Raw genomic sequence first — 15,584 nt, forward strand, 5'->3', positions numbered from 1 at the left:
CACCAACCCCCGGTACTCTAACCGTTACACCAACATGTCATATTGGCAAAATCACAGTAAAAAATATTTATATACAAAAAAAAAGTTATGCAAAATAAAAAAGCGTTAGTCACTTATGTATGTACTTACTCTCCTGTTTGTGAACCCACATATTTTGTTGTAACTTTTTTTCTACTGAACGAATTTTCGAATTTTTTTTTTCAAAATGTAGCTAATGAGGTGTTCTATCCAACTATATAACCTGTTTAAAATTTGGTTGCGAACGGAATTAGTGGTGGGGGGTTGAATGTGTCTCGATTCATTCAATTTCGGACTTTAGCATATATTCAACCACTACCGTGGTTGAATGATATATATATATATATATATATATATATATATATATATATATATATATATGATTAGTTTTTTTTTGGAAAAAGAAATCCAGCAGAGTGCTCAATTAAAAGGAAAATCCGAAATATAAGAGCGTATTTATATTTTGTGTACAGAAAGTTGTTAGCTGAGACAAGGCATTGGTACCGTCGGTTTCAAGCCCGATAATTAGGATCGTTTAAGATACCCTTATCAAGCTCTCTTCAGCCAATATTCGTCTCTTTAATATATTTATTTTTATATCTTCAATATATATATGTGTGTGTGTGTGTGTGTGTGTGTGTGTGTGTGTGTGTGTGTATTGCGTGAATGTGTGTGTTTCTGTTTGCGTGCATGTATGTACGAGATTTATTTTCTCCTGGTCTTCAGTAAAATGCATTAATGACGTTGTGTATGGAGATTGGACGAAAACAGAAAAAAAAATATTGTTTCTATTTAAGACGTGTATTTAATCACTCTTGGAATATTGTCTTCGTTCTGTCCAAGGTCTTTTGCTTCCATGTCCGGAAATTGATGGAAAGAACTCTCGTTTACAATGCCTCGTTCAGTAAAGATTAAAAAATAACTCTACCGAGAGAAAGGGTAATCGACCAAACCAAAATATATTTCCATTTAATCCTGGAGAAAATCGAATCTCTCGGATATTTTTAAGAAACACCCGGATATAAAGGAAGTCAAATCTACAGAATTTATCAGAATAAATTCTTTAATACAGGGTGGCCACAAAGTCACGCACCAATGTTAATTAAAAAAGTTAAAAAATTAAAAAAGTTATAGTAGTAACATTTATTCAAATTCAAAGTTCTTTACAAGGATTACAATTGCTCGATATGTTCGCCGTTTGCAGCTATGCACGAGCCAATACGAAATTCAAAGTTCCTGTAGACACGATTCAGTAAATCAGCATCACCATCATTTGAAGACAAGCATCAATAATACGACTCTTCAGATGATCAAAATCACGAATCTTCGTTGAATAAACAATTTGCTTAATGTGACCCCAGAAATTAAAAAGTTATATTAATAAAAAAATAAATATTAACATTGGTGAGTGACTTTGTGGCCACCCTGTATACTGAGAACGCACTACTTATCTTGGCCAACACCTACTCAAGGATAATATTAAATAAGACTGTCAGTTGAAAGATAGCTAATGTTATGAGAGATTTAGAAATTGTGGCGGGAATTTGTAGAATTGATATTTAAGAGTATTGGAATTCAAAACGGAAATGTTGTTATTTGCGATAGTGCGTTTCACAGATTAGAAGTTCTTGAAAAGAACCTGTTCATGGAAATTCTGTATGGGTTTCAGTATACAAAAGGTCAATTAATATTTCTTGCTGTGCGATGCGTCAATTTATCAAGTGAATTTAACGATAAAGCTATTTCAAAATTAAACGTGACAGACCAGCAGACATATATTCTCACGAGTGACTGCACTTAAAAATCTCTATCTCTACTATTATGTATAAGTCACTTTCTGTGTGTGACTTCCTTCTTCATAGGTTCCGAAACGGCTGAGCCTATTTTTTGCAAATTTCACACAAAAGGTAATTTATATGTCCGGCAGTGTTCTTAGATATGTTTTGTACAGAAATTCATCCGATAAGTATCGAAAATCGAAAAGATCCGACTTTAAAAATATTTACACCGACCAAGAGAAATAATACAATCTCAGCAAATCATTTCTTCTTAAAAAAAAAATATTTATTATAATCTGTAGATATAGCTTACTGGTAGAAAATTCGACTGCAGATAGAATTATTACCGTTTCCAAGCCTAGGTGGACCTCACCATTTTATTCTAATTTTTTCTTAATAATGAGATAATTTTACGATAAAAGAAGGGGAACCATTTAAAATCGCCGCAAATCATGTATTCGTTTGCATATCTTTTGCAAAATTCTTACAAAAGTAATTTATATGCCTAACAGTGTTCTTAGATATGATTTCTACAGAAATTTATCCGATAGATATCGAAAATTAAAAAATTCGAACTTAAAAATAAACTTATTCTCTTATAGATAAAAAATAATAAATTTTACAGGGGAATATTTTAGATTACACCGGCCAAGAGAAATAATATAATCTCAGCAAATCATTATTTCTTAACAAAAAAAAAACAGATTTTATAATCTGTAGATATAACTTAGATATAACTTAGATATAACGTTTTTGTCACCATGATCTTGGGTTATATTTTGGGGAGTGGCGATGTGTTTAATTTGGAACGTGTTGCAAAAACTTTTGAACTCTGCAGACGTGAACTGAGTTCCATTGTTGCTCACAGTGCAGTCTACTACACCGGAACTTGTTTATTGTTGTAACAGTTGACGGTCCTTTTTACTTTAATTCTTCAAGCCATTTGGTGTAGCTACCGACTACGATTAAGTAATAGTAGTTGTCGAGCGGACCTGCAAATCGATATAAATTCAAGACCACGACTGGCCAGTCTTCGACCAGAGTTTGAATCTAATGGATGGTGCTTTTTGCCGCGAGGGCGCAACCTGTGCAAGAGTCTACCATCTCCATGATGTTTTGTGTCTATGTTAGACCAGTAGACGTAGCTCCTCAACATTTATTAAAACTCTTATTCATTCCTCTTATTCGTTGTGCTTATTAATACTCCTTATTCATATTATTCATTTAGACTATTTATCAATACTATTTTATCCATACTTTTTTATGTATACTCCTTATATCCTCTACTTATTAGTACTCATTATATGTACTCCTCTTCTTTATTGATAATCCTTATTTCAGTACCATTTATTTATACTCGTTATTCATACTCTATATAGATACTCCTTCAGCCTGGGAGCCGACAGGGCAGAGGATCAACGCATGACCCCCGTCCAGCAGAAGCGCAAGAGGAGGAAGGAGAGAGCTGCCGGTTCACAGCCTGCCGATACCGCCTTCACGTGTCCAGAGTGTGGAAGAGTCTGCCGAGCACGGATTGGCCTCATCAGCCATCTCAGGACCCACCGACCCCCGACGCCGAACTGATTGATACCTTGGTCATCGTCGACTTCGACGGACGAGCAAGAGAGTAGATACTTCTTATTCATACTCTTTATTTCGGTCCAGGATATGACCTTAAACTATATCCGATGGTGAGGCCCCTGCTTGCGGGCTTTGGGGAGTATGGAGCTACCCTTTAATTGCCATTGCTCCTAGGTCCAGTCTGACCCGGAGTTGTAGTACCTGTTAGGGTCCCAACTATGGGTTTAATAGAAACCGACTTAAAAAAAAACAAAAAAGAAAAACAAATATACTCTATTAAAAAAAAAGATTCCTCAAAATAACTGGAGTCGGCATTAAATAACCTGAAAAGGGTTGATATGCCGTAAAACCAAAACAACCAACAACATACTCTTTATTTCTTTTCTTTATTTAAGCATCTTTACTAATACTCTTTATCTGTACTCTTTGTCCTTTTGATAAACTTCAACGTTAACAAATGATAGCAATTTTTAATTTCCGATAGTGTTCAACGTTATGTACAACTACAGTATTTCAAATCGAAACAATAGCAATCCGCCGTCCATAACAGGTTGTCGTTTCCGGTTACAGCTTCAGTATCGTTTCCAATATGACGGCCATTGGCTAACAATTGTAGCTGATAATTATTTTATAAAATAAAATACACTTAAACACACGAACAAAACTCCAGATAGAAAGCAGCTTCGTCCATCTGTTCAAATGTATTCTATTATTTAAATTTACATTTAAATTTACATTTATTTCTAATTTTTGATATTTTATCTTTTATATCTTATTCTAGTTTAATATTTATATTTTTATACATAATGTTATACTAGCGGGGAGCGGTTGTTCCTGTGCGTAAAATACGCTTAAATATGATATTTTAATTTATCCAGATTTCGTGTATATTATTATAGTCGTGATTTCAAAAGTAATAAAAGGGTACTTAGGTGTCATCAGCTAGAATCAAAACAAACTGTAGCATTCAAAGCTGGTGACGTTACTACTGCACCAATGTGACATGTATATAAACCGATTAAAAATTATAAATTAAAAATGAACTAAGATGAATGTACAAAATGCTTAACGAGTTTTTCAATTTTGATCTATTTTTGACCGCTTCAAAACAATTTTAACAGGCTAAAGACCCATGAAAAACGGCCCGTAAAAGATCCAATCATTTGAGGCCACTATCGCCGCTCTGCGACTTTTAGTTTCGGAGGAGATAGAGTTTGAAAATATCGAGACAGAACGACAGACATATAGCCTCTTATATATTGGATTTTATTATATTGTTCCCCGTATAAAGTAGTGATTTCAAAAGTTATATATATATATATATATATGTATATATATATATATATATATATATATATATATATACACACAAACACACACACACATACAAAGACAATTGGTGAATTTAAAAATGCAATCTGGACGTGAGGACACTTTAGAAGAACGATATGCAATAAAATTATGTTTTAAACTTGAAAAAATGCCACAGAAACGTATGAAATGCTTCAGACTGCTTTTGGACTATCTGCGTGAATCGAGCATCAGTTTTTAGTTGCATAAAAGATTCAAGGAAGGGGATAGTCTAAGACTGATGATGAGGTATGGGAGAAGTAAAGAAATCAAAATAGCAGTGCTGATTGGCCAAATAAAGTATTTTATGAATAAGGACCGTCGTATGTCTATAGAGACATTGAGTGGACAGTTTGATGTCAGTGTGGGAACTGTGCACACAATTATTAGCGAGGAACTGAAAATGCAAAAGATTTGTGCGAAGTTTGTCCTAAGGGTGCTCAACCTTTGTCACAGACTATTTGACCAAGATAGACATCAAGACAGTTCCTCACACTCCTTATAGTCCAAACCTTGTTCTGTGTGAGTTTTTGTTATTTCCTTAGCTCACGAAAATCCTTAGACAACCGAAAAGATGATAGAAGCTATGACGACAGTCAATGAAACGCTCACTCAGAAGAACTTCCATGGGCTTTCAGAACATGTTGTAACGAGGTATTGCAGCCGGAGATTACTTCGAAGGGGGCAAAAGTTCCATGTGTGTGTTATGCTATGACCGTTTGGCTGTGATCACAGTATATGTGTCAACTGCGGCAGGCAGTTCCAAGAGTTACACCATTATTATTAATAACTGATTCGATCGACCGTGGGTCGCTGGATCGATTAATATGATTAGAAGAATAAAAATAATTAGATTGGAAAAATGTGAGCCAAAGTTGGAGTAATAAAAGGCTACAAAGGAATGTGAATTTAGAAAATAAAAGTAAACAGAGTTCTGGAGGAATTTTTTGTTTGTGTAAACAAATAACTAGATTTAGGTTTACGTCAGCGTTGGGGTCTTAAACAAGTGATGATACATAGACTTCGGTACATTTTAATCAATGGTTAGCTGAACGCCGGGCAGAAAAGAATACTCAAAGGGAGTTAGTCTCTCCCCATGACGCAGAGAGCGGCATCTTCCGAGACAGCCAAGATTGTGGAGACGTTGTAATCTCTGAAGATGCCGGCTGGAATCGATAGAATAAATGTTTTATATATAAACCAGGTATGCGTTGTATTTATCTACAACTGTTAAAAATTACGATTTTGTGTTACAACTGTTTCGATACGTCCACGTCAATCGTTTCATGTGAGAACTTGCATAAATGTAAAATACACACACTATGCGATCTACTAATTGATACACGATATATACACTCCAATATTATATATATTTATATATACTCATATATACATACATGAATATACAGATAATATATAAGCCCCTGATATCGAACATTCGTTGTTTTGGCACCCCACAACGTAACATGTGTACTATCAATAAAATACGAAATACGAAAAAGTTTGGAAACATTTAAAGATGTATATGCAACTATTTTTTCATATTTTTATTTTCCTTTGTGGGTTCCTCTTCCCTCAAATAATATTAAAAACTTCTCTATGATGACTTCGTCAGCCAATTAAATAATCCCCTTAAAATATCTATAATGTCGGCATTCAGTGATCGTTTATAAAGAAAACACGATAGATGTGTTAAAAGATCATCATATCATATCAATCCGAAGATTTTATAGTTGGCTTTTCTGATATTTTTCTAGTCAGACTTATTTCTAGAAAGACATCGGGCACTTATGGGATGGACTACGCATAAAGTTGCTAACATACTAGGTAAAACTGATTTTTGCGAAACTAGCTGGATTCGAACTTGAAACACACCGGTCGTCAGTCCGTGTTTTTAACCACTTGACCACCGTAACCGCCCTATTAAAAGATTATTCTTCCTCATATATATATTTTTTTAATTTTCTTTTTTTTATCAATTATCCTTTCTCACAATGTTCTCTCAAAATATATGACCTTTATGCCCTACTCTCTCTCTCTCTCTCTCTCTCTGTCTCTCTCTCTCTCTCTCTCTCTCTCTATATATATATATATATATATATATACCCGCCCTTCCTGCAATATATATATATACATATATATATATATATATATATATATATATATATTGCAGGAAGGGCGGGTTCCTTGATGTTCCCTTGTAGGATTTTATTTGACGTGTAGCTCTACTTGCGAAACTTAAAATAGTCTTTTTCTCTTGGTGACTCCTCGACGTTAAGGAAGGTGGTCGTGTTCTGGGTTTTGTCATGCGCGGAAGTGGTCGACAAGGCCAATCCTGGCCTTTAACTACTTTTCAAAGTGAGGACAGGTAGTTATATTTCTATTTGGGTAATATGCTCGAAGGCGTTATTTTCTCTCTTCTCCTTCTCTTTCTCTCGTCGGTTGACTTTCGACGATGGCCTGCCCCAGATATTCCTGTCCCTGGCCTGGGTCTCCTATGTGTATGTATTGAATAGTAATAGCAAAATAATAAGACTTTCTTCTCTACAATGGCTGGGCTTTTAGGTTTCTGATATTTCTTTTCGCTGTCATTGCACGAGAACGAGATAAAGGCACAATTCATGGAATGGGCCAACATATTGTTTTCTGTGTTAATCTTATTTGACCTTCAAATACTGTGTTATTTTTATATATTTGATAAGGGTTTACTTGTAAAGGAAAGCTTCCTTATGTCAGGGTGTTCTGACAAATCCTTTTACTAAGCGAGAACCTACAGACCACGTCATGCAAAAAAATAAAAACACGCTATTAACTTACCTACAATAGAATTTTCACGGCCCGTTGTTCTATCATTGTTTCTAAGCGACGACATGGAAAAATGGCTTTACCGATGAAAGGTAAATTAAAATAACGGTTCCGATTATCGGTAATTATCGGAGGTATTCTGAGACAAAATTTAATTAAGATCACTTATATAATAAGTTCTGTAAATTTTAAAGAAAATCTGTTAAGGAGTTTCTGAGTCTATAAGGAACAAACTCACACACACAGAGGCAAAGTTGTATTTATATAATTGTATATTATATATATCACCATCATCATCATGCAGTCAGTCAGTCTTGACGATGAATTGTCGGGGCCTCAGTGCTTTATTATTTGGTGTTGACACGGTCCTTTTTCTGTGTGAAACATCCGGTCACAGGCACAGCATATGTGGGTGACAGGGTTATGTTGTCTATAGTGTCTCAGCTCTAAGGCTTCTCCAATCTTTCTCTCTATTTCTTTCTTTCCTTTGTGGAGACTGTCCCGCCAACCACTCCTTTCTTTGGCTTGTTCCTCCCAACTCTCGACGTTGATGTTCTTCAGGTGCCGCTTTGTTACATTTTTGTAGCGAAGCTTCTGACCTCCTACCTTGCGGGTTCCATTTTCCAGTTCCCCGTAGAAGATCATCTTTGGAATTCAGTTTCCTTCCATTATATATATATATATATATATATATATATATATATATATATATATATATATATATATATATATATATATATATATATATTAACGAATTAGAGGGTGATGTGGTTGCACCACCGAGAGTAAAGTACTTAAAGAATTTGGAGCTATCAACAATTGTTGTTTTTTTTTTCATTTTTGTTTATCGTTTAATAGTTTTTTTGTCTATTACACGTGTTTTGAGTTTGTCGTTCTTTAGATATTATTTTAACTTGGAAAATTTTTGTAATTTTGGATATATCAACAGAGCTTTTGAAGAAGATGTGTTTTTGTAATTTTAGGCTTATAATATTTGGAAAACGCTTTGATGGTCTTTCCAAAATGGCAAGAAATTTTTAAGAATAAAAATAATATCCCGAATATGAGAAAGGATTTTTTTAAAACTTATGTTGTTGAAAAAGATGTTCATAGATCTTTAAAAATTAAATCATATTTTGTCAAATGTTGAATTATGTATTTCTTGTATAAACTTACATTTACAATTAAAAGAGATATTACAGTTATGCATCCTATTTTTATTCCGCCGGAATGGATAAGAAAGGATTTCCAAGTACCTTGTTATGATGATTGAACGTATGCATTTATAACTTTAAAATTTCATTTTTCTATTGCAGATATTGACGGTATGAGACTAAAAGATAGAAGCCCTGTTATGAACATGCTTCAGAAGCAGAAATGCGTCATTGAATTTCCGGCAAAAGTGCATTTAGAATATGTAGAAAAATAATTCTGATGCATTTCTCCATGCAGAAAAAATTGAACCGATCAGCATCGACTGGATCCTGCTGAACGCATATAAAATCGATGCAGTTGCTATTAGCACAGTTATGAGATGAGTTCGTCGATTATAGAGTGGAGACATAGATGTGACTGACAAAGCCCGCGATTGAGGAATCAAAACAGCCTTGCAAAGGTGCATTGAGAATTGTAGTGACTATGTAGAAAAATAAATTCTGGAGGACAAAAAATTGCTTGTTTTAATGGTATCACTTCCGTCTTCGTGGTTCTTCCACGTTGTAATATTTGAGTTTAAAAATAGAGGCCTTATACATAAATGATGCTATTGAAATCCGTTATTTCTGACCCTGTACGATATATGTCATATCTTTTTCTAATCATTTTAGTCATAATTGATTTCTCTATTTAATGTATAATGTCGGTGTTATATAACCGCCTTGATCGTACTTTCCGATAACTTTCAAGAAATGGGGGCTTCATACCTTTCGCAATAATTTCAAAGCCTCTTTCTTAGAACTGCACGCCTGTGGAACTCTCTTCCGTTTGCCTGTTTCCCGGCTGACTACAAGTTGGTTGTCTTCAAGTCCAACATAAACAAATTCTTGATGAACCGTCCCCTTAGGTAATCCAATTTTCCAAATTTCCATTACTAACCATTAATTATCCCATTGATTACTGTACACTCAATAACACATCCTCGAGTGGCCTCCGGGCCTTGATAAGTGGTGACTCCTTTGTAAAAAAAAATAGAAAATACCCACAATAGATCACATAAGACACTTTTATAGCTTATTCCATAGTTTGGTATGATATCTGTCTGGCCAATCACCCATACTCAGAATTTGATTAAAGCTATAGAAACACTTCGATCTTTTTAAATTTCCAATCTATTCGATCATTTAATTTCTACTGTCTGATCTCCATCAGCTTGACCATGGAAGAAGCACTGTAATATTGTAATACAAGATATTGGTAAATAATTATTATCACTCTAATTTAGATTGTTATTATTATTACTTATTATCATAATTATTATAGTTGTTGTAGAATACTTTATTTGCATTAAATTAGTTTTCATTTAAAAATAAAGCTTAATTATATAATATTCCTTTGAAATTTATATTAGTGAAAAATAGAAGATTGTCTTATGACAAATAGTTATGAAGGGGTCCACCAAAATAAAAAGAAGGGATAAGGGGTCCATGAGTAAAAAAAAGGCTGAGAACCACTGTTCTAACCCATAACCCTACCTAACCCTAACGCGTTCCAATGGATAGGTAATTTCGGTGAGTATTGTATCATGACGAACGAATATATACTACATTGCCGCTCAAAATATGAGATACGACCTTACACGCAGAACATATAACTGGAAATGTTTTTTCAATTATTTCTCTCTAATAGGCTCATAAGAGTAGTGGTTGATGGACAGAAATCAGAAGCCCATATTATTAATGCTGGTGTCCCTCAAGGGTCCATCCTGGGCCCAACTCTCTTCAGTAGATATCTCACTGCTGATGCAATTCTCTATCTATATAAAAGCCAAGTACGTCCAAGGATGGAGTACTGCTGCCACATCTGGGCAGGAGCTGCTAAAAACAGCCTATCCTGCCTTGACAGAAAGCAAAATAGACTTCGTAGCTTAGTGGGGGATGTCCTTTTCTCTTCTCTACAACCTCTTACCCACAGAATGGATGTTGCGAGCCTGTCATTGTTTTATCGTTATTTCCATGAGAAGTGCTCGTCTGAGCTCTAATCTATGGTCCTTCTTCGCCAATCTTTCACCAAAAAACCCCGTCTAGCTGAAACCACAGTCAGTAATTTTCCCCACTCTTTATCTGTGCCTAAATCAAAACCTAGATTCCATGCACAAAGCTTTTTCTCAGAAGTGCACGCTTATGGAACTCTCTTCTGTTTGCCTGTTTCCCACCTGACTATGGATGTCTTCAAGTCCAACAAATTCCTGATAAACCGCCCTCTTAAGTAAGACACTTTATCAGATCTCCATTACTAACGATTACTACGATATTGTCCCATTGGTGACTGTACACGCATTAACCCTTATCCCCGAGTGGCCTCCAGGCCTTGAAAAGTGGTGATTTCCATGTAAAAAAAAAAAAAAAAACATATACTACACAGTCCCTAAAAGGAGGGGGTATTGCTTTGAAGGGTGATATCATGATAAACAAACGAATAGATACTACGGGGAAAATATCAAGTGGCAAACATTAAACCGAAACTCCTTGAAATTTCAAAACCCTGATCATATATATATATATATATATATATATATATATATATATATATATATATAGTCAGCCATTTTAATCCATCATTAATAAACTTTAAAATGGCTGATATGATGTTACTATTAGACTCTTCAAAATTCAAACGGGTAAATAGAATTTCAATTATCAACCAATGTTACTAGAACTACTACTGCTAAACTATGCTTCATAGCAACTCCCTTTCGGTCCTGTACAATGTACGACATTTATTTTATACGGTTCTTTTTTATTATTATACTAGCAGGGCACCTGGCGTGGCCCGTCCGTAAAATACGATTTAATATGATATTTTAATTCATGCAGATTACGTATTTATAATTATAGAGACCATTCTGTATCGATTATTAAATTGAACCTAAATATACAGTAGAGCGATTAAAACTATGTATATATATAAATATAAATAAATATATGTACATATATATATGTATATATATATAAATAAATATATATGTATATATATAAATATAAATAAATATATATCTATAATATAAAGCTCTGTGTGGGGGGGTCACGAATGGGCTCCTATATGGCTGACTATTTTAAAAAACTGATTACATATAATGATAGAAGATATATCGAGACACAGAAACGGGTATGTTTGATCTGGCAGAACGATGGTTCATTAAAATTATGGGGTCTGCGTTCGCGCCTGGTCCACAAAGTATGGAAATAAAAAGTTTAAAAATTAAAAAAAAAAAAAAACGTTTACAAGTGTTTTTGATATACATGTACATGATAATACTTTGATAATTATGTTTTAACTTAAATAGTTCTGGTATAATAAAATTGTGGGGTCTGCGTTCGCCCCTGGCTTTCATAGAATGGAAATTGGCACAAACTTTAATAAAGACTTTTCATATCTATCTTCGTAAGTATACTTTGATAATTATGTTTCAGTTTGAAGAAATAAGGTATGATAAAATTATGGGGCATTCGTTCGCGTCTGACTTCCATAGAATGGAAATATGTCACAAAGTTTAACAAGGTTTTTTAATATAGATCCACAGAATATTGTGATAAGTGTTTCAGTGTGAACAGGTATTGTATAATAAATTATGGGGTTTATCTATTTTATTTTTACTTTCATCATATTTTGCTTTGGTTTTGATACCCCCAAATTCGAAGCTATCTCTTTACAACCCTTCTTTTGATAACCTATCAAAATTTCATTAATCAGAGTCCATTTTCTGTAGGCTATTTTTAACATATATAACTTAATATATTGAAGCATTAAGAATTTATTATATAATGTTATGAATTGAAATAAAAAAATAAATTCTTATTGCTGCAATATATTAAGTCATAAGTTTATTATATTTTTTACGAGAATATCTTGTCCTTTTCTTTTCCAGTTTTAACAACTAGTACTTTACTTTTCCATGTTTAAGCTTTACAATATTACTTTTCATGCCCGTCATTTTTCTATTGTAATCCAATTCAATAAAATACCCCCAATTATCTCCCTTTCATGCTTTCATTCTCTCTGTTTCACGAGTTCGCGAGTTACTTCTCTTTTCGCGACAGCAGTGAATTAGTAGCAACAGTAGTCGCTGAAGCGACGTGGTTGGTATGGAAACCTGTCATAAAAAGCGCCGCTCATCTCCTTACATATTTTTACGATTTGAACATAAGATTTGTTGTTGGCATTTTTTAGCGATATTAACAACTTCGAAACGCTGTTATTTCCCCCCCCCTACCTTAGCGGTTTTTAAGAGCTATAAGCTAGTATTGTTATTCATATTTCTATATAAGTGGATCGCCCTTATTTTTATGGGACGTATTTATTTATATTATTGAGTATTATTTTACGTGCATAAAAGTATACCTATGGACACGTGTGTTTCTGGCTTTTAGCCGTCGTCAGCACAGGGTAGGATCATGTCATGAGTTCGATCCTAACCTGTGTTGACGACTGCTAAAAACCAGAAACACGCGTGTCCATAGGTATACTTGTATGCACGTAAAATAATATCATATATATATATATATATATATATATATATTATAAGATTTAATTTAATATATGAGTGTAAATAATTTTAAGTGTACAACCACTCTATATTTCATGTTACGAAAACTTAACAAAATAAATTTAAGTCAATAAAAATGCAACATTTTATAAAGCTGATACGTTTAAATAATCAAAAAAATATTTCTATCTATCTATCTATTTCTCTCTCTTTCTCTCTCTCTCTCTCTCTCTCTCTCTCTCTCTATATATATATATATATATATATATATATATATATATATATATATATATATATATATTATAATTTATTGATGTAATTTACTAATCATTCAATAGAACATTTTGGTAGAATATTTATAAAGTAATGTAGATTGTTAGTACGTATAGTTGGGTTTCATGACTTTGATAAAATTCAACATGGCGTAATGGAAACATATTAAAGGTATATGCAGCTTCTCTTTCAGTTTTCGAATTTTAATCATGTCAAATCACATTAATTTCCTTTTGACGGATTCATTGTTGCTATTTCTTCTGATGAGTTATATGCATAATAGATTAACTGATTGATATAATAATTAAGTGATTGATTTGGTGCTATGAAGCAGATACTGTCAAGAATTGTATAAGTCAACTGAATTAAAGAAATAAATTATAAGATGGTCAACATCCTGAATATTGGAATATAGTGTTTTATCATTTATTCTCTATATGACTCTTTAATTACATTGAGCTTCTTAAATAGGGATTTGTATATATTATAAAGAAAATATATTTCTACAGATATATATATATGTGTGTGTGTGTGTGTGTGTGTGTGTGTGTGTGTGTGTGTGTGTGTGTGTGTGTGCGGGGGTTATTGCTTTTGTTTTTGCGATACATGTTTCGGAATGAATTATACGGAAGTAAATTTTTACCTAAATGCGAGTTGGGAATAATTTATTTTTGAGCAATTTGGTACCCACAAATGGGAAGCGGCACATGTATTATTTTTTAAATATAATTATCCACTGATACGTGTTTCGTCGTCCACGAATAATATATATATATATATATATATACTAGCAAAAGTACCCGTCATTGACTGGGTTCAAAAACAGCCTACAGAAAATGGACTCTGATTTATGAAAGTATGGTAGGTTACGAAAAGGAAGGGTTGTAAAGAGATAGTTTCGAATTTGGGGGTATCAAAACCAAAGCAAAATATGATGAAAGTAAAAATAAAATAGATAAACCCCATAATTTATTATACAATACCTGCTCACACTGAAACACTTATCACAATATTCTGTGGATCTATATTAAAAAAAAACTTGTTAAACTTTGTGGCATATTTCCATTCTATGGAGGTCAGGCGCGAATGAACACCCCATAATTTTATTATACCATATTTCTTAAAACTGAAGCATAATTATCAAAGTATACTTACGCAGATAGATATTAAAAGTCTTTATTAAAGTTTGTGCCAATTTCCATTCTATGGAGGCTAGGCGCGAACGTAGATCCCACAATTTTATTACACATCCCTATTCAAGTTAAAACATACTTATCAAAGTATTATGTACATCTATAGCAAAAATACTTGTAAACTTTTTTTTTTTTAATTTTTAAACTTTTTATTTCCATACTTTGTGAACCAGGCGCGTACGCAGACCCAACAATTTTAATGTATCATCATTATGCAAGATCAAACATACGCATTCCTGTGTCTCGATACATCTCTATCATTATATGTGATCAGTTTTCTATAATAGTCAACCATATAAGAGCCTATTCGTGACCAGACACACACACATACGTTCAGCTTGATATTATATATACATATATATATATATGTATATATATGCGTACATATATATATATATATATATATATATATATATATATATATATATATATATATATATATATATAATGATTTGGGTACCACCAACTAGAATCGAAACCAAAATAAACGACACCTCATCATCATTCTTTATCCTCTGAGCATCACCCATACGCATATATATATGCATTTACACATACACACATTATATATATATATATATATATATATATATATATATATATGCGAAAAGGGCATGTTTCTCTTATACGATCATATTATTATATTCTTTATATTATTATTATTATTATTATTATTATTATATCATCGTACCTATTTTTATTTTTATACGTATATATTTATATATATTTACCTTTTTTATTCATATATACATGTAGTTCTGTGCGCGCGCGCGCGTGTGTGTGTGTGTGTGTGTGTGTGTGTGTGTGTGTGTGTGTGTGTGTGTGTGTGTTCACCTGTCATCCATTTTTTAAATGATTGAATCAACCGATCGTTGACGACAACAT

General features: G+C 33.2%; 2 protein-coding genes across 2 annotated transcripts in view; one reads left to right on the forward strand and one right to left on the reverse strand.

The window, feature by feature from the left end:
* The window catches only part of LOC145248249 (uncharacterized), a 92,951-nt gene extending 89,537 nt beyond the window's left edge, over nt 1-3,414 (forward strand). Inside the window, exon 2 of the mRNA XM_080110120.1 lies at nt 3,176-3,414. Coding sequence (XP_079966246.1) covers nt 3,176-3,380 — 205 coding nt within the window. The 3' untranslated portion in view covers nt 3,381-3,414. The remainder of the gene's footprint in view (nt 1-3,175) is intronic.
* LOC145248247 (uncharacterized) overlaps nt 1-15,584 on the reverse strand; it is a 123,844-nt gene that overhangs the window by 104,791 nt on the left and 3,469 nt on the right. The window lies entirely within an intron of this gene.

This window comes from Euprymna scolopes, chromosome 26 (genome assembly GCF_053919585.1).
Source record: "Euprymna scolopes isolate OS-2025 chromosome 26, ASM5391958v1, whole genome shotgun sequence".
NCBI lineage: Eukaryota > Metazoa > Mollusca > Cephalopoda > Sepiida > Sepiolidae > Euprymna > Euprymna scolopes.